The 23,847-nt window shown below is 52.8% G+C and overlaps 1 protein-coding gene across 10 annotated transcripts in view; it reads right to left on the bottom strand.

Moving 5' to 3' along the window:
- RTKN (rhotekin) overlaps nucleotides 1-23,847 on the bottom strand; it is a 100,262-nt gene that overhangs the window by 32,876 nt on the left and 43,539 nt on the right. For 6 of the 10 annotated variants that reach the window (XR_016308639.1, XR_016308640.1, XR_016308641.1 and 3 more), the window contains exon 1: nucleotides 20,117-20,292. The exons of 2 other annotated variants lie outside the window; for them this stretch is intronic. Coding sequence is in view for 3 of the 8 variants with exons in the window: in XM_089663473.1 (XP_089519599.1) it covers nucleotides 20,117-20,239 (123 nt within the window). In the remaining 5 variants the exon portion in view is untranslated. Of the gene's footprint in view, nucleotides 1-1,174; nucleotides 2,321-20,116; nucleotides 20,294-23,847 lie in introns of those variants that run through there. 2 more of the 10 variants (XM_089663477.1, XM_089663476.1) reach the window with 2 other exon arrangements.

Here is a 23,847-nt window from a genome sequence, read left to right as displayed (position 1 = left end):
AATGGGCTAGGGTTGAGGGGAAGATGCCCTTGTGCTCATCAATATAGGGGCAAGGTGCCTCACCAGAAGGGTTTCCTCTAGCAAGGCACCCTCCCCCATGTTGAAGACACGTGGTCAGGTATGTTGCAGGAGGGCAGGGGGTATATGCTTGGTCTGGATTTTGGGGGGGGAGAACCCAAACCACTTTTCTTTTGCATGGGCTCCCCCATAAAATCCATACCAGACCCTTATTCAGTCTCTCTCAACCTTTTCAACGCAGAGGAACCTTTGAAATAACTTTCCAGTCTCAGGGAACCCCTGCTGAAAATTCCTATGTCTACAATTCATGATACATCGGTGGTCGGTGGGAAGATTGCTCCTCACACTTGAGGCCACTGGGAAGAATTCCCCCCTTACAGACAGAAAAATAGGTCCAATACTGTCAGTGGGACCTTATCTGAGAGGCAGAAATTGCTCAAGGAACCCCTAGGAACCTTTGGAGGAACCCTAAAGTCCCAGGGAACCCTGGTGGAGAAACCCTTCCATTATCAATGATAAGGACCTAGCAAGTCATTTTAGGAGAAACCACACACTTCTGTTTTTTGTTTTGTTTTTAAGAGTGCCATTGGCTGTTATGGTCCATCATAACAACCAATGAATGTGCGGTCGCTAATGTAGTAACCAGTAATGTCACTGGTTGCTAGGACGCAGGCAGCACAGCGGGAAGTTGTCATTTAGTAGCAATACCACCACTAAATGAATGCCTTCTGCTGCAGTAGCACACAGGTTTACACAGGAAAAACAGGCCGACTGTCCGGAGATGATGGCCCAGGACAACCTGGACCCATGTATAAATCCTGCAGACGGTCCATAGATGACAGCCTTGGACAGCCTGAACCCATCTATAAACCCTGCAAACTGCCCATAGATGACGGTCCTGGACAACCTGAACCCATTTATAAACCCTGCAAACTGCCCATAAATGGTGGCCCTGGACAGCCTGAACCCATCCTGCAGACTGCCCATAGATGACGGCCCTGGACAGCCTGAACCCATCCTGCAGACTGCCCATAGATGATGGCCCAGGACAATCACCTCCACAAACAAGTCAACGATGGTGGCCCCTACCTATCCATTCTAGCAGGTTCCCTTTTAGAGTGGAATCCCCCATCCAGTGAGAGATGGAGATACTCACAGTTCTGTGCTCATCCATACTGGAGATGTTCTGCATGTATCATGTGTGGGGCTCTGACACCACCACGGCCTATGGCAGCCCCTTGTACATGAATGTGTTCAGGTGTGTCAGTGCAACAACTGAGTGAGGAGACATTCCCTCATGCTGGGTCATGTATGAGCGTACTGACCAACCGCCACGTTCTGTCCGTGTCCGGAGTGTCAGTGTGTCTATGTTGTATCGGTATGTATGCGGTGTCAGTGTGCTTCTAGAAGGTGTCAGTGTCTCTGCGGTGTCAGTGTGTTTCTAGAAGGTGTCAGTGTCTCTGCGGTGTCAGTGTGTTTCTAGAAGGTGTCAGTGTGTCTGCAGTGTGTCAGTTTGTTTCTAGAAGGTGTCAGTGTGTCTGCAGTGTGTCAGTGTGTTTCTAGAAGGTGTCAGTGTGTCTGCAGTGTGTCAGTGTGTTTCTAGAAGGTGTCAGTGTGTCTGCAGTGTGTCAGTGTGCTTCTAGAAGATGTCAGTGTCTCTGCAGTGTGTTTCTAGAAGGTGTCAGTGTCTCTGAGGTGTCAGTGTGTCTCTGCGATGTCAGTGTGTCTGCAGTGTGTTTCTAGGAGGTGTCAGTGTGTTTCTAGGTGTCAGTGTCTCTGCGGTGTCAGTGTCTCTGCGGTGTCAGTGTCCCTGCGGTGTCAGTGTCTCTGCGGTGTCAGTGTCTCTGCGGTGTCAGTGTCCCTGCGGTGTCAGTGTCTCTGCGGTGTCAGTGTGTCTGCGGTGTCAGTGTCCCTGCGGTGTCAGTGTCCCTGCGGTGTCAGTGTCTCTGCGGTGTCAGTGTCCCTGCGGTGTCAGTGTCTCTGCGGTGTCAGTGTCCCTGCGGTGTCAGTGTCCCTGCGGTGTCAGTGTCTCTGCGGTGTCAGTGTGTCTGCGGTGTCAGTGTGTCTCTGCGGTGTCAGTGTCCCTGCGGTGTCAGTGTCTCTGCGGTGTCAGTGTCTCTGCGGTGTCAGTGTGTCTGCGGTGTCAGTGTCTCTGCGGTGTCAGTGTGCTCCTAGGAGGTGTCAGTCAGTGACTGTCTGTAGTGTCAGTGCGTCTCGGGGAATCCTCCCAGGATCGGTGAATGAGGCCTCCATGGTCTGCAGTGACAGTGCGGAGGGTGGGGGGATGTGCTGGTGTCAGTGGGCAGTATAGAGGAAGATGGGGGGAGGGGAGGGGGGAGGGGGGGGGGCGTACAGAGAGGAGAAGACACAACTGCAGCTGCTAAAAATACACCCAGACCAGGGGGGGGAGGGGGAGGGGGGGCAGGGCTGACATCCCCCCACCTCTGTGTGCATTGTACATATGTATGTGACCCCCAATGTGTCCTGGCCTGTCACCCAGCACCCCAATATTCTCATACCCAGCACCCCAATATTCTCATACTCGCCCAGCACCCCATATTCTCATACCCAGCACCCCAATATTCTCACACTCACCCAGCACCCCAATATTCTCATACTCGCCCAGCACCCCATATTCTCATACCCAGCACCCCAATATTCTCAGTCACCCAGCACCCCAATATTCTTATACCCAGCACCCCAATATTCTCATACTCACCCAGCACCCCAATATTCTCATACTCACCCAGCACCCCAATATTCTCAGTCACCCAGCACCCAAATATTCTCACACTCACCCAGCACCCCAATATTCTCATACTCGCCCAGCACCCCATATTCTCATACCCAGCACCCCAATATTCTCAGTCACCCAGCACCCCAATATTCTCAGTCACCCAGCACCCCAATATTCTTATACCCAGCACCCCAATATTCTCATACTCACCCAGCACCCCAATATTCTCATACTCACCCAGCACCCCAATATTCTTATACCCAGCACCCCAATATTCTCAGTCACCCAGCACCCCAATATTCTCATACTCACCCAGCACCCCAATATTCTCAGTCACCCAGCACCCCAGTATGCTCACACTCACCCAGCACCCCAGTATGTTCACACTCACCCAGCACCCCAATATTCGCACACTTACCCAGCACCCCAGTATTCTCATACCCAGCACCCCAATATTCTCATACTCACCCAGCACCCCAATATTCTCATACTCACCCAGCACCCCAATATTCTCATACCCAGCACCCCAATATTCTCACACTGACCCAGCACCCCAATATTCTCATACTCACCCAGCACCCCAATATTCTCACACTCACCCAGCACCCCAATATTCTCAGTCACCCAGCACCCCATTATATTGCCAGTCACCCAGCACCCCAATTTTCTCACAGTCACCAGTACCCCAATACTGTCAGTCACCCAGGACCCCAATATTCTCACTCATCCAGTACACCAATATTATCACAGTCACCCAGTACCCCAGTACTGTCACAGTCCCCAAGCACCCCAATAATGTCAAAGTCACCCAGCACCCCAATATTCTCATACTCATCCAATACCTACTCTAATACTGTCACAGTCACCCAGCACCCCAACACTGTCATCCAGCACCCCAATACTGTCATCCAGTACCCCAATATTGTCACAGCCACTTAGCACCCCAATATTGTCAGTGACTCAGCACCCCAATAGTGTCACAGACACTCAGCACCCCAATACTGCCAGTGCCATTCAGCATCCCAGTATTATCACAGTCACCCTGCACCTCAATATTTTCAGTCACCCAGCACCCCAGTATCAGTCACCCAGCACCCCAATATTGTCAGTCACCCAGCACCCCAACATTGGCACAGTCACATAGCACCCAAATATTCTCAGTCACCAAGCACCCCAATATTGCCACAGTCACCCAGCACCCCAATATTGTCAGAATCACCCAGCACCCCAATGTTTCAGTCACCATGCCCCGCACTCTCTACATGTATCCCACCACCCTACACCACTCACATGTAGAAGACCATGCAAAGCTCCCCCCACCCGTGGGCGAGGTGTCGGGCATTCCATCCCCTTGCTGCCACCTATATGTGGACTCACCCCATGCAGGCCAGAGATTTCCTCCCACTGGGGCCACAGAGTCCCAGCAGGCACAGGAGACTTCTCCTCACATGCCAGAGGTGAAGAATTGAGGTGCCTGGATGTGGGATTGGACCCTGGCCTAGCTATAAATTCCTGAGTAGAGGTCAGGGGGGAAGGAGATCCTTTCTGACACCTTACTGCCTGGACCTGGTTGGACCTGAAGCTAGGCCTGTATTTCCCCTCTGTCCACCTTGCCCCCAAAACTTTCTAATCCTTGGCCCTTGCTTGTTGCCGTATGGTGGACATGAAGCCAGGACCCTCACTCCTCGAGGATTTAGTGATCCACAGAGTACTGCTGGCCCCTCACTCTGATGACCATCCTGTGTGGACCCCTCATTCTGCTGACCATCCTGTGTGGACCCCTCACTCTGCTGACCATCCTGTGTGGACCCCTCACTCTGCTGACCATCCTGTGTGGACCCCTCACTCTGCTGACCATCCTGTGTGGACCCCTCACTCTGATGACCATCCTGTGTGGACCCCTCACTCTGATGACCATCCTGTGTGGACCCCTCACTCTGATGACCATCCTGTGTGGACCCCTCACTCTGCTGACCATCCTGTGTGGACCCCTCACTCTGATGACCATCCTGTGTGGACCCCTCACTCTGATGACCATCCTGTGTGGACCCCTCACTCTGCTGACCATCCTGTGTGGACCCCTCACTCTGATGACCATCCTGTGTGGACCCCTCACTCTGCTGACCATCCTGTGTGGACCCCTCACTCTGATGACCATCCTGTGTGGACCCCTCATTCTGCTGACCATCCTGTGTGGACCCCTCACTCTGATGACCATCCTGTGTGGACCCCTCACTCTGCTGACCATCCTGTGTGGACCCCTCACTCTGCTGACCATCCTGTGTGGACCCCTCACTCTGCTGACCATCCTGTGTGGACCCCTCACTCTGCTGACCATCCTGTGTGGACCCCTCACTCTGCTGACCATCCTGTGTGGACCCTTCTGCCCAGCCCGACACAGCCAGTGGGTGACAATATTTCTGCCACTTCCTCCTCGCCTCTGTTCCATGGATTGGGCCAAACACCAGGGCCAATCCCCCCTCATATTTCTGCCCCCTACAGGTCTTAAGGACTACTACAGAAAGATTCTGCCTTTGCTGTGGACTACCCGACTAAAGGGAAGATCAATGAGTCCAGTCCCCAAGAGCTGGCACACCATGTGGACCTGAACCAAGCTCCTGAAGGCCTACCACCCTCTGCTACTGATTGAGGTACCGTTGATTCTGATTTGGGTGCAGGTCCCGGGGGTCTTCAGTCCACAGCCTATAACAGGCTCTACTTTGGTAACCCAGGAGAAGCATTTACAAAAATGTATGGATAAAGGGTAATGGGAATTTTGGGGTTCAGGGGCATTATTCATGATTGTGAGCCCACAAATTGTGCACCCAGGAGCAATTAGACCCCGTCCTGGTGTAGTGATACCGTTAGCCAGGGGCACCAAGCGCCTCTGGTTACCATCAACCTCGACTATGGGCTTGGGCCTAAATGCTGCACCGTGCGAGTGATGGAAGGACTGCCAGAGGACATGTGGATCCAAGCTCACCAGGAATCCACTAGAAGAATATTGGGCACCCTACCAGCGGGTGAAACCTCGTACCACCTTCTATTTCTTCCACTAGAGAGGTAACCTGGGAAAAGGACTGGTTTAAGAAGGACTCGGCCACTGACCCCACGCTGTCTGGGTAGGGACAGGCAACCAGAAAGCTAACGAAAGAATAGTGCCGGAAAATGGATTGCTGTACAGCTGAGACCATTTCGGAGGGGTGACTCCGGACAGCTAAACAGCTGAGTGTCCCACAGTGGTTTTTGGCCTAACTCTTGCACCTCGCCCACAACATTCCGGAGATTAGAACAGCCCTTCTACTGACCTAGAATGTCTCAGTCTGCTGCCCACTTCTGTTGAAACTGACACCTGTTACTGACAGAAAGCTGGGGACCATCCCAAATCCTCACTGCAGCCATTGCCTGCTATTGGGAATCTATTCACAGAACCCAAAGTTGCCAAAGCCATGGTCACAGTCTTCACAAGGGAAGGCTTCCAGCTGAACCTTTGTCAGATCCGGGGAATACTCCCTACCATCTTCAACTGTACTTTGAAGGCTATGTTTTATGTGGACACGGAGCCAAACTGGAGACTAAACCTGCCACATCTCCTCCTTACCATTACGTACCGCAGGAATCCACGGGTTTCTGGCCTTTTGTACTGTATGGGAGGAAGGTCCAGGGATCATTGACCCTTCTGAAGGAGTCCTGAGAGGTGCAGCAGCCGGACGCTGGGATCCCCTTGGTGCCCTTTGTACTGTATGGGAGGAAGGTCCAGGGATCATTGACCCTTCTGAAGGAGTCCTGAGAGGTGCAGCAGCCGGACGCTGGGATCCCCTTGGTGCCCTTTGTACTGTATGGGAGGAAGGTCCAGGGATCATTGACCCTTCTGAAGGAGTCCTGAGAGGTGCAGCAGCCGGACGCTGGGATCCCCATGGTGCCCTTTGTACTGTATGGGAGGAAGGTCCAGGGATCATTGACCCTTCTGAAGGAGTCCTGAGAGGTGCAGCAGCCGGACGCTGGGATCCCCTTGGTGCCCTTTGTCTTAGACGTATGTGAATAGATAAGCAAACTAAAACCTCAGAACTGCCCAAATGTGCCAAAAGACTTGGTATGGCCAGGCGGGCCGAACCAGAGACTTCACAGAATCCCAACAAGGGCTTCTGATTTACCAACCCCCAAACAAGCTGCAGTCTATCTGGGAAGGGCCCTTTCGGATTCCTTGAGTTACTAAAAGCAACTACATCCTTACATTAAACAAGGAATACTATGGTCCTAATCTGCCCACCTTTGCCACCTGCCCCCTTACTCCCCGAGGAAGAAGAGGATGCTTTACTGGACCTTCTGGAAGCAACTCACCACCAAACCAATGTGAGCCAAGCCCTGCTGAAACCACAAAAAAAGGGGAAATGGGAAGGCTGCCATCTAACAGCAGGGCCCTGTTTTTGCCACCCTGCCAGTAGAACATTGACCACCCACCAGGGGAAGACCTTGGGGACCTCAGCTATCCCACAGGCACCCTATCAGGATCCTGAACTAGTCCAAAATACCAATAAAATATGAGGTACAGGAATATCAGGAGCGTGTAGTGCTCCTGCTCCATCACATCTGCTGGTCTCATTCCAGCATCCTGGTTTTGGCTGTGACACGTTCCTCCTGTCTGTCCACCTGAAAGGTGATTGATGTGGTCAGTCTCTGGGTGGAGACCAAACCTGCAGTCTCATGCTTGTGATATTGTCTTCCATGATCCAAGCTCCCCGTTTGTCTTCTCTGCTAGATAGGATTGGCTCATTGACGACCTTGGATTGGATATGGACTTAGCTCTGAACTCTGCCTGCCTTTTGACTACAGATCTGACCCTGAATATTCTGATCCTTGCCCCCGGACTCTCATTGAACCACTCTGCCAACCGCAAGTACCTTTTTGCTGTGTCAAGTTCATTCCTGCCCCGGTGTGATGGCCAGGCACTATAGCATTGTTTATGAGACCTGGGGGCAACCGAGTACTGGTAGGCCTGCTTGCCTCATGAGAAAGGGGGCTGCTATAGGTGAAGAACACAGAAGCCAGCTATACTGTCCAACCGCCTGCGTAGGGGCCAGCGTGACAAGGAAATGCTAAAATCCGATCATCATAGATTTCGTGTGGAATGTTGGTGCTTCAGTGATCACATTGTCAGCAATGCCTATCCCTCACCCACGATGCCCTCACCCATGGTGCCCTCACCCAAGATTTCCTCACCCACAATGCCCTCACCCACAATGCCCTCACCCACAATGCCCTCACCCACGATGCCCTCACCCATGATGCCCTCACCCATGATGCCCTCACCCATGATGCCCTCACCCATGATGCCCTCACCCACGCACCCACTGTGTCACCCATGATACCCACGGTGCCTTCACCCACAATGCCCTCACCCACGGTGCCCTCACCCACAATGCCCTCACCCATGGTGTCCTCACCCATGATGCCCTCACCCATGCACCCACAATGTTCTCACCCACGGTGCCCTCACCCATGCACCCACGATGCCCACACCCACAATGCCCTCACCCATGGTGCCCTCCCTTGGAAAACTCCAAAAGAAGATTTCTTGTGCACACCTCTACACATGGACTGGGGGTCCTTCTCAGCCAGGTTGGGATGAGGACATAGAAGAACACCCTATTGCCTTCCGTAGGAGAAGCACCTCTAGGTATCACTGGTCTCTGGGGGTAATGGCCTCTGGGTATCGCCGGTCTTTGGGGGTAATGGCCTCTGGGTTTCGCCGGTCTCTGGGGGTAATGGCCTCCGGGTATCGCCGGTCTCTGGGGGTAATGGCCTCCGGGTATCGCCGGTCTCTGGGGGTAATGGCCTCCGGGTATCGCCGGTCTCTGGGGGTAATGGCCTCCGGGTATCGCCGGTCTCTGGGGGTAATGGCCGCCGGTCTCTGGGGGTAATGGCCGCCGGTCTCTGGGGGTAATGGCCGCCGGTCTCTGGGGGTAATGGCCGCCGGGGGTCGCCGGTCTCTGGGGGTAATGGCCGCCGGGGGTCGCCGGTCTCTGGGGGTAATGGCCGCCGGGTATCGCCGGTCTCTGGGGGTAATGGCCGCCGGGTATCGCCGGTCTCTGGGGGTAATGGCCGCCGGGTATCGCCGGTCTCTGGGGGTAATGGCCGCCGGGTATCGCCGGTCTCTGGGGGTAATGGCCGCCGGGTATCGCCGGTCTCTGGGGGTAATGGCCGCCGGTCTCTGGGGGTAATGGCCGCCGGTCTCTGGGGGTAATGGCCGCCGGTCTCTGGGGGTAATGGCCGCCGGTCTCTGGGGGTAATGGCCGCCGGGGGTCGCCGGTCTCTGGGGGTAATGGCCGCCGGGTATCGCCGGTCTCTGGGGGTAATGGCCACCGGGTATCGCCGGTCTCTGGGGGTAATGGCCGCCGGGTATCGCCGGTCTCTGGGGGTAATGGCCGCCGGGTATCGCCGGTCTCTGGGGGTAATGGCCGCCGGTCTCTGGGGGTAATGGCCGCCGGTCTCTGGGGGTAATGGCCGCCGGTCTCTGGGGGTAATGGCCGCCGGTCTCTGGGGGTAATGGCCGCCGGTCTCTGGGGGTAATGGCCGCCGGTCTCTGGGGGTAATGGCCGCCGGGTATCGCCGGTCTCTGGGGGTAATGGCCGCCGGGTATCGCCGGTCTCTGGGGGTAATGGCCGCCGGTCTCTGGGGGTAATGGCCGCCGGTCTCTGGGGGTAATGGTCGCCGGTCTCTGGGGGTAATGGTCGCCGGTCTCTGGGGGTAATGGTCGTCGGTCTCTGGGGGTAATGGTCGTCGGTCTCTGGGGGTAATGGTCGCCGGGTATCGCCGGTCTCTGGGGGTAATGGCCGCCGGGTATCGCCGGTCTCTGGGGGTAATGGCCGCCGGTCTCTGGGGGTAATGGCCGCCGGTCTCTGGGGGTAATGGTCGCCGGTCTCTGGGGGTAATGGCCTCTGGGTATCACTGGTCTCTGGGGGTAATGGTCGCCGGTTTCTGGGGGTAATGGTCGCCGGTCTCTGGGGGTAATGGTCGCCGGTCTCTGGGGGTAATGGTCGCCGGGTATCGCCGGTCTCTGGGGGTAATGGCCGCCGGTCTCTGGGGGTAATGGTCGCCGGTCTCTGGGGGTAATGGCCTCTGGGTATCACTGGTCTCTGGGGGTAATGGCCGCCGGTCTCTGGGGGTAATGGTCACCGGTCTCTGGGGGTAATGGTCGCCGGGTATCGCCGGTCTCTGGGGGTAATGGTCGCCGGTCTCTGGGGGTAATGGTCGCCGGTCTCTGGGGGTAATGGTCGTCGGTCTCTGGGGGTAATGGTCGTCGGTCTCTGGGGGTAATGGTCGCCGGGTATCGCCGGTCTCTGGGGGTAATGGTCGCCGGTCTCTGGGGGTAATGGCCTCTGGGTATCACTGGTCTCTGGGGGTAATGGCCGCCGGTATCTGGGGGTAATGGTCGCCGGTCTCTGGGGGTAATGGTCGCCGGTCTCTGGGGGTAATGGTCGCCGGTCTCTGGGGGTAATGGTCGCCGGTCTCTGGGGGTAATGGTCGCCGGTCTCTGGGGGTAATGGTCGCCGGTCTCTGGGGGTAATGGCCGCCGGTCTCTGGGGGTAATGGTCGCCGGTCTCTGGGGGTAATGGTCGCCTGGCCCTACAACGGATTCAGCCTTATCATCCAGTAATAATGGGCTGTTCAGAGGAGCCCCCATGATGGATGCACAATCCAAAAGTGTCTAAAGGGGAACCCATTAAGATTTCCCTGTTGGCATCTGAGAGGGAAGAAGTTGGGGTCCCACAGGTTGGGGTTCCACAAGCTCTCTATCCCCCAAGAGTAGCTCACTAACCCGCGCCCCTTACATATGAGACCCTCCAGTAGGTGGCACCATTCCTTCACGCTGCTCCCTCCACACCACCTGTGGATGAGGTGCCGGTCAGCCCAACCCCCTTCTACAACCTGTATGTAGATTCCCCACCTGCCAGCCGTGGATCTCCTCCCACAGGTGCCACATAGTCCCGGCTGGAGACACAAGGTTCCCCTCTAGTCCTGCTCCTGATGCAGCCGGGCAGAAGTGGGTGGAGCCTTTCACTTTGCCAGCCTGAAATGAAGCATCTGGCTGTATGGCCGCAGGACTATGCCCCATCGTGGCCCTAAATACCCGGGCAGGGGCCACTACAGGGGCGGACTGACAACTCATGGGGCCCCCATGCAGGGGCCACTAGCATTTCTTCATCTTTGTCCAACTCTGTGTTACTGGTCCCCCATAACACAGCACTCTACTGGTCCCCCATAACACAGCACTCTACTGGTCCCCCATAACACAGCACTCTACTGGTCCCCCATAACACAGCACTCTACTGGTCCCCCATAACACAGCTCTCTACTGGTCCCCCATAACACAGCTCTCTACTGGTCCCCCATAACACAGCTCTCTACTGGTCCCCCATAACACAGCACTCTACTGGTCCCCCATAACACAGCTCTCTACTGGTCCCCCATAACACAGCACTCTAGTGGTCCCCCATAACACAGCACTCTAGTGGTCCCCCATAACACAGCACTCTAGTGGTCCCCCATAACACAGCGCTCTACTGGTCCCCCATAACACAGCGCTCTACTGGTCCCCCATAACACAGCGCTCTACTGGTCCCCCATAACACAGCACTCTCTACTGGTCCCCCATAACACAGCACTCTACTGGTCCCCCATAACACAGCACTCTAGTGGTCCCCCATAACACAGCGCTCTACTGGTCCCCCATAACACAGCGCTCTACTGGTCCCCCATAACACAGCGCTCTACTGGTCCCCCATAACACAGCACTCTAGTGGTCCCCCATAACACAGCGCTCTACTGGTCCCCCATAACACAGCACTCTCTACTGGTCCCCCATAACACAGCGCTCTACTGGTCCCCCATAACACAGCACTCTCTACTGGTCCCCCATAACACAGCGCTCTACTGGTCCCCCATAACACAGCACTCTAGTGGTCCCCCATAACACAGCACTCTAGTGGTCCCCCATAACACAGCACTCTACATCGGTCCCCCATAACACGGCAGTCTCTATCGGTCCCCCGTAACACGGCAGTCTCTATCGGTCCCCCGTAACACGGCAGTCTCTATCGGTCCCCCGTAACACGGCAGTCTCTATCGGTCCCCCATAACACAGCAGTCTCTATCAGTCCCCCATAACACAGCAGTCTCTATCGGTCCCCCGTAACACGGCAGTCTCTATCAGTCCCCCGTAACACGGCAGTCTCTATCAGTCCCCCATAACACGGCAGTCTCTATCGGTCCCCCGTAACACGGCAGTCTCTATCTGTCCCCCGTAACACGGCAGTCTCTATCGGTCCCCCGTAACACGGCAGTCTCTATCGGTCCCTTATAACAGGGATCTCCAGCAATGGTGTGATTTAGGGTCTCTGCACCATGACTGTCTCTGGCAGCACACAGCCCTCCCTCATATATATATATATATAGCAGATCCCATTCTGCAGCCTGCGACAATGAAGAGGTTCAGTGTGATGTCATCGGCGTGGGGGGGCTGTGTGACCCACGCTGTCCTCTGGAAAATGTCAGGGGGGGGGGGGGGGAGTACAGAGCGAGCATTGTGTGATGTCCCCTCCGCTATGTCCGCTATGTCCGCTATGTCCCCGGACCCCCCACCAATATACAGGACCGGGGGGGCCGTGCTACGTACTGTGTGTATACACCGCTATATACCCCGACACCCTATATACTGTGTATACACCGCCGTATACCATGACACCCTATATACTGTGTGTATACACCGCCGTATACCATGACACCCTATATACTGTGTATACACCGCCGTATACCATGACACCCTATATACTGTGTATACACCGCCGTATACCATGACACCCTATATACTGTGTGTACACCGCCGTATACCATGACACCCTATATACTGTGTATACACCGCCGTATACCATGACACCCTATATACTGTGTATACACCGCTATATACCCCGACACCCTATATACTGTGTGTACACCGCCGTATACCATGACACCCTATATACTGTGTGTACACCGCCGTATACCATGACACCCTATATACTGTGTGTACACCGCCGTATACCATGACACCCTATATACTGTGTATACACCGCCGTATACCATGACACCCTATATACTGTGTATACACCGCCGTATACCATGACACCCTATATACTGTGTATACACCGCCGTATACCATGACACCCTATATACTGTGTGTATACACCGCCGTATACCATGACACCCTATATACTGTGTATATACACCGCCGTATACCATGACACCCTATATACTGTGTGTATACACCGCCGTATACCATGACACCCTATATACTGTGTATACACCGCCGTATACCATGACACCCTATATACTGTGTATACACCGCCGTATACCATGACACCCTATATACTGTGTATACACCGCCGTATACCATGACACCCTATATACTGTGTGTACACCGCCGTATACCATGACACCCTATATACTGTGTGTATACACCGCCGTATACCATGACACCCTATATACTGTGTGTATACACCGCCGTATACCATGACACCCTATATACTGTGTATACACCACCGTATACCATGACACCCTATATACTGTGTGTATACACCGCCGTATACCATGACACCCTATATACTGTGTGTATACACCGCCGTATACCATGACACCCTATATACTGTGTGTATACACCGCCGTATACCATGACACCCTATATACTGTGTATACACCGCCGTATACCATGACACCCTATATACTGTGTATACACCGCCGTATACCATGACACCCTATATACTGTGTATACACCGCCGTATACCATGACACCCTATATACTGTGTATACACCGCCGTATACCATGACACCCTATATACTGTGTGTATACACCGCCGTATACCATGACACCCTATATACTGTGTATACACCGCCGTATACCCCGACACCCTATATACTGTGTATACACCGCCGTATACCATGACACCCTATATACTGTGTATACACCGCCGTATACCATGACACCCTATATACTGTGTATACACCGCCGTATACCATGACACCCTATATACTGTGTATACACCGCCGTATACCATGACACCCTATATACTGTGTATACACCGCCGTATACCATGACACCCTATATACTGTGTATACACCGCCGTATACCATGACACCCTATATACTGTGTGTACACCGCCGTATACCATGACACCCTATATACTGTGTGTACACCGCCGTATACCATGACACCCTATATACTGTGTGTATACACCGCCGTATACCATGACACCCTATATACTGTGTGTACACCGCCGTATACCATGACACCCTATATACTGTGTATACACCGCCGTATACCATGACACCCTATATACTGTGTGTATACACCGCCGTATACCATGACACCCTATATACTGTGTGTATACACCGCCGTATACCATGACACCCTATATACTGTGTATACACCGCCGTATACCATGACACCCTATATACTGTGTGTATACACCGCCGTATACCATGACACCCTATATACTGTGTATACACCGCCGTATACCATGACACCCTATATACTGTGTATACACCGCCGTATACCATGACACCCTATATACTGTGTGTATACACCGCCGTATACCCCGACACCCTATATACTGTGTATACACCGCCATATACCATGACACCCTATATACTGTGTATACACCGCCGTATACCATGACACCCTATATACTGTGTGTATACACCGCCGTATACCATGACACCCTATATACTGTGTATACACCGCCGTATACCATGACACCCTATATACTGTGTATACACCGCCGTATACCATGACACCCTATATACTGTGTATACACCGCCGTATACCATGACACCCTATATACTGTGTATACACCGCCGTATACCATGACACCCTATATACTGTGTGTATACACCGCCGTATACCATGACACCCTATATACTGTGTGTATACACCGCCGTATACCATGACACCCTATATACTGTGTATACACCGCCGTATACCATGACACCCTATATACTGTGTATACACCGCCGTATACCATGACACCCTATATACTGTGTATACACCGCCGTATACCATGACACCCTATATACTGTGTATACACCGCCGTATACCATGACACCCTATATACTGTGTATACACCGCCGTATACCATGACACCCTATATACTGTGTGTATACACCGCCGTATACCATGACACCCTATATACTGTGTATACACCGCCGTATACCCCGACACCCTATATACTGTGTATACACCGCCGTATACCATGACACCCTATATACTGTGTATACACCGCCGTATACCATGACACCCTATATACTGTGTATATACACCGCCGTATACCATGACACCCTATATACTGTGTATATACACCGCCGTATACCATGACACCCTATATACTGTGTATACACCGCCGTATACCATGACACCCTATATACTGTGTATACACCGCCGTATACCATGACACCCTATATACTGTGTGTATACACCGCCGTATACCATGACACCCTATATACTGTGTATATACACCGCCGTATACCATGACACCCTATATACTGTGTGTATACACCGCCGTATACCATGACACCCTATATACTGTGTATATACACCGCCGTATACCCCGACACCCTATATACTGTGTGTATACACCGCCGTATACCCCGACACCCTATATACTGTGTGTATACACCGCCGTATACCATGACACCCTATATACTGTGTATACACCGCCGTATACCATGACACCCTATATACTGTGTATATACACCGCCGTATACCATGACACCCTATATACTGTGTGTATACACCGCCGTATACCATGACACCCTATATACTGTGTGTATACACCGCCGTATACCATGACACCCTGTATACTGTGTATACACCGCCGTATACCATGACACCCTATATACTGTGTATACACCGCCGTATACCATGACACCCTATATACTGTGTGTATACACCGCCGTATACCATGACACCCTATATACTGTGTATACACCGCCGTATACCATGACACCCTATATACTGTGTATACACCGCCGTATACCATGACACCCTATATACTGTGTGTATACACCGCCGTATACCATGACACCCTATATACTGTGTATACACCGCCGTATACCATGACACCCTATATACTGTGTGTATACACCGCCGTATACCATGACACCCTATATACTGTGTATATACACCGCCGTATACCATGACACCCTATATACTGTGTGTATACACCGCCGTATACCATGACACCCTATATACTGTGTATACACCGCCGTATACCATGACACCCTATATACTGTGTATACACCGCCGTATACCATGACACCCTATATACTGTGTATACACCGCCGTATACCATGACACCCTATATACTGTGTATACACCGCCGTATACCATGACACCCTATATACTGTGTATATACACCGCCGTATACCATGACACCCTATATACTGTGTGTATACACCGCCGTATACCATGACACCCTATATACTGTGTATATACACCGCCGTATACCATGACACCCTATATACTGTGTATACACCGCCGTATACCATGACACCCTATATACTGTGTGTATACACCGCCGTATACCATGACACCCTATATACTGTGTATACACCGCCGTATACCGTATAAGGGGCGGGGCAATATAGTGTATATCACGGCATTCCCAAAACACATTTCTGTGAGGATCGGATACATTTGGCGCATTCACGCCATTTCTTCTGCGTCTCTGTAATTATTAGGGATTTTTGTACTTGAGGTAAAATCCGAGTCTTGAAGTTCATTGAGGGACGCAGGATTCAGGTAATCCGAGTCTTGAAGTTCATTGAGGGACGCAGGATTCAGGTAATCCGAGTCTTGAAGTTCATTGAGGGACGCAGGATTCAGGTAATCCGAGTCTTGAAGTTCATTGAGGGACGCAGGATTCAGGTAATCCGAGTCTTGAAGTTCATTGAGGGACGCAGGATTCAGGTAATCCGAGTCTTGAAGTTCATTGAGGGACGCAGGATTCAGGTAATCCGAGTCTTGAAGTTCATTGAGGGACGCAGGATTCAGGTAATCCGAGTCTTGAAGTTCATTGAGGGACGCAGGATTCAGATAATCCGAGTCTTGAAGTTCATTGAGGGACGCAGGATTCAGATAATCCGAGTCTTGAAGTTCATTGAGGGACGCAGGATTCAGGTAATCCGAGTCTTGAAGTTCATTGAGGGACGCAGGATTCAGGTAATCCGAGTCTTGAAGTTCATTGAGGGACGCAGGATTCAGATAATCCGAGTCTTGAAGTTCATTGAGGGACGCAGGATTCAGGTAATCCGAGTTCTTGAAGGTCATTGAGGGACGCAGGATTCAGGTAATCCGAGTTCTTGAAGTTCATTGAGGGACGCAGGATTCAGGTAATCCGAGTCTTGAAGTTCATTGAGGGACGCAGGATTCAGGTAATCCGAGTTCTTGAAGTTCATTGAGGGACGCAGGATTCAGGTAATCCGAGTCTTGAAGTTCATTGAGGGACGCAGGATTCAGGTAATCCGAGTCTTGAAGTTCATTGAGGGACGCAGGATTCAGGTAATCCGAGTTCTTGAAGTTCATTGAGGGACGCAGGATTCAGGTAATCCGAGTCTTGAAGTTCATTGAGGGACGCAGGATTCAGATAATCCGAGTCTTGAAGTTCATTGAGGGACGCAGGATTCAGGTAATCCGAGTCTTGAAGTTCATTGAGGGACGCAGGATTCAGGTAATCCGAGTCTTGAAGTTCATTGAGGGACGCAGGATTCAGATAATCCGAGTCTTGAAGTTCATTGAGGGACGCAGGATTCAGGTAATCCGAGACAATCAGCTTTTACTGCCTTAACAGGGCCAACAGAACTAAACTGAGATCTTGTAGGGTCACAGGAGGCACTACATGGGGGATTCTCATACAAAGGTCTTCACCAAGAAATGGCAGACTAGCATATTTGGAATGAGATTTCGAGGGTCAAGGTTTGCCCTTTGAGGATACGAGAGGGCCATGTTGATCCAGACCCAATTGCAAAATGGTCGGCATTCGTGTCGTAGTATGTCCTCAGGTGAAACCATCTTTCTTCACACCAGGCAGAGCAAGCCTTCCATGGACAATGGTAAACCTTGCAAGAAGTAGATTTCCAAGTTTTACACACAGTGGGAACTACTGACTCCCCGTGTCTCTGAAGACCTGGACTTCACCACCCATGCTGTTAACGCCAGCGACTGTGAAGCGGGATGGTAGACCCAACCTTGACAAAAGAGATATTTTCAATCTGGAAAAGACCATGGAGTAGGGGCGGACTGACAACTCATGGGGCCCCCGGGCATAGGGGATCATGAGGCCCCTGTGTCCTTGCCCAAACTCAAAAAAGCCTATGAAAAAGGTACCAGGGGCATCTCATGGGGCCCCCTACTGACCCTGGGCCCTCGGGCAGTACCCGAGTTTCCAAATGGTCAGTCCGCCCCTGCCAAGGAGTGTCCAAAAGATGTTCGTTCGGGTTGGAGTACCACAGCCAACTGGGCCAGTTGGACAGTATGAGCAGCACAGAAATGCCCTCCATCTCCATCTTTCAGAGAAGTCATTAGATAAGGCTGCCCTGATCCCGCTGAGCCACTAGAGCATCCACCGATTCCACCAGAGGAGACAAACCTGCTCAGTTTTAGGCTGAACCTGTAGCCACAGGGACCACATTTGGCAACCCCACCTGTGATACAGGTCCTGAAACATTTCCAGGTGTAGAAACCATTCTTCTGGTTGCCCACCAATTGTCTACACCTGGAGTGCTGATGGCAGAAAAGACTGGAACATGGAGTTCTGTCCAGGATAGAATATTTGCTATCTTACTTGAAGCAGCAAGAGGTCTGGTTCCTCCCTGTTGATCAAAGTATGCCACCGCCATGGCTATGTCCAAATGGACCCTGATCAGATGACCCTCCAGGTGAGGCTTCCACAGTCACAGAGACAGCCAAATAGCTCCACAATGGTGACTGGAAAACGTAATTACTCCATCAACCAAGTACCCTGCAGTAACAAGCTGTCTAGTAGTGTCCACCATCCAGTCAGGAGGCCATCCAGTGCCAAGATCTTCCAAGACAGTGATTTTCCCAGCTCCACGACTGGATTTCTGAGCCCCCAGACCAGAGGTAGTCTGTTCCTGAGTGTTAGTGGAGTCACATTGTCTGTCCCAGAAAGACAGATGGCCGTGTTGTAGAGGTCTGAGTGCAGCGATTGGCACTGCCTTCAAGGAGACCATCCTGAAGGCCAGAACTCTAATGCAGACTTGCGGAGTCGGATGACTCCTACAATGCAGAGCCCGAATCTTGGAGCAGAGAGTCAGAAGGTTGAAAGACTAGGAAAAAAAGGTTGTTCCTCGGACTGGACCTAAACATTCCAAGTGTCCAGTGTCAGCGCCGATAGCTGAAGGGTCAAAATCCAACTCAACCACTTCAGGGTCTATTTAGGGTTGAAGTTGACTGTTCCCTCAACAGAAGGCCATCTACGTATCCCATAGTAGGAGGCTAGAACTGGGGATAGGACCTTGGTAGACACTCGTAGTGAGGATCATAGGCTACAATCTGGTAGTATTGTTACCACTGCAAAACATAGACAATGAAAGATCAATTCTGGAGATAAATGAGGATTCTGGAGATAAATGAGGATTCTGGAGGATTCAGGAGATAAATGAGGATTCTGGAGGATTCTGGAGATAAATGATGATTCAGAAAATAAATGACAATTCTGGAGGATTCAGGAGATAAAGGAGGATTCAGGAAATAAATGACGATTCAGGAAATAAATGACAATTCAGGAAATAAATGACGATTCAGGAGATAAATGATGATTCAGGAGATAAATGGCAATTCTGGAGATAAATGGGAGATAAACTCACTAAATCCAAAGGTCTGGAGAGCACCCTGTGGATAACTCACTGAACCTGAAGGTCTAGAAAGAGCTCTACAGATAAGCCAAACCTGAAGGTCTGATGAGTGCTCTGTAGATACCTCAACAAACCTGAAGATCCGGAAATGAGGATTCAGGAGGATTTAGGATATAAATGAAGATTCAGGAGATAAATGAGGATTAAGGAGATAAATGGGGATTCAGGAGATAAATGGGGATTCAGGAGATAAATGGGGATTCTGGAGATAAATGGGGATTCTGGAGATAAATGGGGATTCAGGAGATAAATGAGGATTCTGGAGATAAATGGGGATTCAGGAGGATTTAGGAGATAAATGGGGATTCTGGAGATAAATGATAAAATCCCTCTACAGCCCCCCAGCAGGGTGACCCCAGTAGGAGAGGGGACCCCTCCCGGGGTGATCCGGATTACCTGCAGGCTGAGGGCGATCTGTCTGATGTACATCATGTTCATGTCCTGCAGGATCCACAGCTTGTCCTCCATGTCAGACCAGATATCGGGGGGCTCCCAGGGTCGCCCCTTGTCCTGCGCCATGGCTGCACCCCACTACCCCCCAACACTAACATCTGACACAACCTCCTAACCAACACCCCCCACTGTCACCTCCAACCCATCCCCCCCCCCACTGTCCCCGTCCCGGAGCGCCCCCCACAGCACTGACTGACCAACTGTGTGAGAGCTGCAGACACTCGGGAATAGGAAGCGCAGTGTTTACACCGAGCGCGAGGTCCTGCACACAGTCCCCGGTCACAGACCAAAGTCCCAGCTGTACTCAGTCCTGTACTCAGTCCCCGGTCACTCACAGACTATAGTCCCAGCTGTACTCAGTCCTGTACTCAGTCCCCGGGCACTCACAGACCACAGTCCCAGCTGTACTCAGTCCTGTACTCAGTCCCCGGTCACTCACAGACTATAGTCCCAGCTGTACTCAGTCCTGTACTCAGTCCCCGGTCACTCACAGACCACAGTCCCAGCTGTACTCAGTCCTGTACTCAGTCCCTGGTCACTCACAGACTATAGTCCCAGCTGTACTCAGTCCCCGGGCACACACACACACCACAGTCCCAGCTGTACTTGGTCCTGTACTCAGTCCTGTACTCAGTCCTCAGTCACACACAGACCATAGTCCCAGCTGTACTCAGTCCCCCCTCCCGGCTTCCTCTCTCCCCTCCTGTCCACGTCTCTCCCTCCGTCTTCCTCTCTCTCCTGTTCCTTCCGCCTCTCCCGGCTCAGCCTCCCTCTGAAAGACCCCCATTCATGGCAGCAGCCGGCCCTCCTCCCTGACTCACCACACACACCGCTTCCAGTGCACAGCCGGGGCCACACATGACACCACGGGGCCCCCAATACTCAATTTACAGAAAAGGAGAGAGTATGACCAGATGGGTCATGGTGGGGAGGACTCAAAGGAGACCAGCTGGGGCCACACATGACACCACGGGGCCCCCAATACTTCATATACAGACAATGAGGGAGGACTCAGAGAGGACCAGCCAGGGCCACACTTGACACTACGGGGCCCCCAGTACTTCATATACAGACAAGGAGAGAGTATGACCAGACGGGTCATGGTGAGGAGGACTCAAAGGAGGCCAGCCGGGGCCACACAAGACACCACGGGGCCCCCAATACTTCATATACAGATGGAGAGAGTATGACCAAACAGATGGGGACACAGCATCCCCAGGCAGCCTCTAGCTGGGCTCTGGGGCCACAGGGGCCCTAAACTGGCATACAGTGAGGTGCAGCATAACCAGTAAGTGATAGGAGGATTGCCAGAAAGAAACTGAGCAGAGTCATAGAGAGTGGAGGGAGGAGGTATAGGGAGTGAGGAGGGAGGAGGTATAGGGAGTGAGGAGGTATAGGGAGTGAGGAGGGAGGAGGTATAGGGAGTGAGGAGGGAGGAGGTATAGGGAGGGAGGAGGTATAGGGAGCAGAGGGAGGAGGTATAGGGAGTGAGGAGTGAGGAGGTATAGGGAGTGAGGAGGGAGGAGGTATAGGGAGTGAGGAGTGAGGAGGTATAGGGAGTGAGGAGGTATAGGGAGTGAGGAGGTATAGGGAGCAGAGGGAGGAGGTATAGGGAGTGAGGAGGTATAGGGAGTGAGGAGGGAGGAGGTATAGGGAGCAGAGGGAGGAGGTATAGGGAGTGAGGAGGGAGGAGGTATAGGGAGTGAGGAGGTATAGGGAGTGAGGAGGTATAGGGAGCAGAGGGAGGAGGTATAGGGAGTGAGGAGGTATAGGGAGTGAGGAGGGAGGAGGTATAGGGAGCAGAGGGAGGAGGTATAGGGAGTGAGGAGGGAGGAGGTATAGGGAGTGAGGAGGGAGGAGGTATAGGGAGTGAGGAGGTATAGGGAGCAGAGGGAGGAGGTATAGGGAGTGAGGAGGTATAGGGATTGAGGAGGGAGGAGGTATAGGGAGCAGAGGGAGGAGGTATAGGGAGTGAGGAGGGAGGAGGTATAGGGAGGGAGGAGGTATAGGGAGGGAGGAGGTATAGGGAGGGAGGAGGTATAGGGAGTGAGGAGGTATAGGGAGGGAGGAGGTATAGGGAGTGAGGAGGGAGGAGGTATAGGGAGTGAGGAGGTATAGGGAGGGAGGAGGTATAGGGAGGGAAGAGGTATAGGGAGTGAGGAGGGAGGAGGTATAGGGAGTGAGGAGGTATAGGGAGGGAGGAGGTATAGAGAGCAGAGGGAGGAGGGAGGAGGTATAAGGAGGGAAGAGGTATAGGGAGTGAGAAGGTAAAGGGAGTGAGGAGGGAGGATATATAGGGAACGGGGGGGGGGGGGGTATGGGGAGGGAGGAGGTGTGGGGAGGGAGGAGGTGTAGGGAGTGAGGAGGGAGGAGGTGTAGGGAGGGAGGAGGTATAGGGAGTGAGGAGGGAGGAGGTATAGGGAGGGAGGAGGTATAGGGAGCAGAGGGAGGAGGTATAGGGAGTGAGGAGTGAGGAGGTATAGGGAGTGAGGAGGGAGGAGGTATAGGGAGTGAGGAGGTATAGGGAGCAGAGGGAGGAGGTATAGGGAGTGAGGAGGGAGGAGGTATAGGGAGCAGAGGGAGGAGGTATAGGGAGTGAGGAGGGAGGAGGTATAGGCAGTGAGGAGGGAGGAGGTATAGGGAGTGAGGAGGTATAGGGAGTGAGGAGGTATAGGGAGTGAGGAGGTATAGGGAGCAGAGGGAGGAGGTATAGGGAGTGAGGAGGTATAGGGAGTGAGGAGGGAGGAGGTATAGGGAGCAGAGGGAGGAGGTATAGGGAGTGAGGAGGGAGGAGGTATAGGGAGTGAGGAGGGAGGAGGTATAGGGAGTGAGGAGGTATAGGGAGTGAGGAGGTATAGGGAGCAGAGGGAGGAGGTATAGGGAGTGAGGAGGTATAGGGAGTGAGGAGGGAGGAGGTATAGGGAGGGAGGTGGTATAGGGAGGGAGGAGGTATAGGGAGTGAGGAGGGAGGAGGTATAGGGAGTGAGGAGGTATAGGGAGGGAGGAGGTATAGGGAGGGAGGAGGTATAGGGAGTGAGGAGGGAGGAGGTATAGGGAGTGAGGAGGTATAGGGAGGGAGGAGGTATAGGGAGGGAGGAGGTATAGGGAGTGAGGAGGGAGGAGGTATAGGGAGTGAGAAGGTAAAGGGAGTGAGGAGGTATAGGGAGTGAGGATATATAGGGAACGGGGGGGGGGGGGGGTATGGGGAGGGAGGAGGTGTGGGGAGGGAGGAGGTGTAGGGAGTGAGGAGGGAGGAGGTGTAGGGAGGGAGGAGGTATAGGGAGTGAGGAGGGAGGAGGTATAGGGAGTGAGGAGGGAGGAGGTATAGGGAGCAGAGGGAGGATGTATAGGGAGTGAGGAGGGAGGATATATAGGGAACGGGGGGGGGTATGGGGAGTGAGGAGGTATAGGGAGCAGAGGGAGCAGGTATAGGGAGCAGAGGGAGGAGGTATAGGGAGCAGAGGGAGGAGGTATAAGGAGCAGAGTGAGGAGGTATAGGGAGTGAGGCGGGAGGAGGTATAGGGAGTGAGGAGGTATAGGGAGTGAGGAGGGAGGAGGTATAGGGAGTGAGGCGGGAGGAGGTATAGGGAGCAGAGGGAGGATGTATAGGGAGTGAGGAGGGAGGATATATAGGGAACGGGGGGGGGGGGGGTATGGGGAGTGAGGAGGTATAG

The sequence above is a fragment of the Staurois parvus genome, unplaced genomic scaffold (genome assembly GCF_062004578.1).
Source record: "Staurois parvus isolate SC_StPar_1 unplaced genomic scaffold, SC_StPar_1.0 ptg001697l, whole genome shotgun sequence".
Lineage (NCBI taxonomy): Eukaryota > Metazoa > Chordata > Amphibia > Anura > Ranidae > Staurois > Staurois parvus.
Note: the sequence above shows the minus strand (reverse complement) of the source record. Positions and strands in the feature narration are given on the sequence as shown.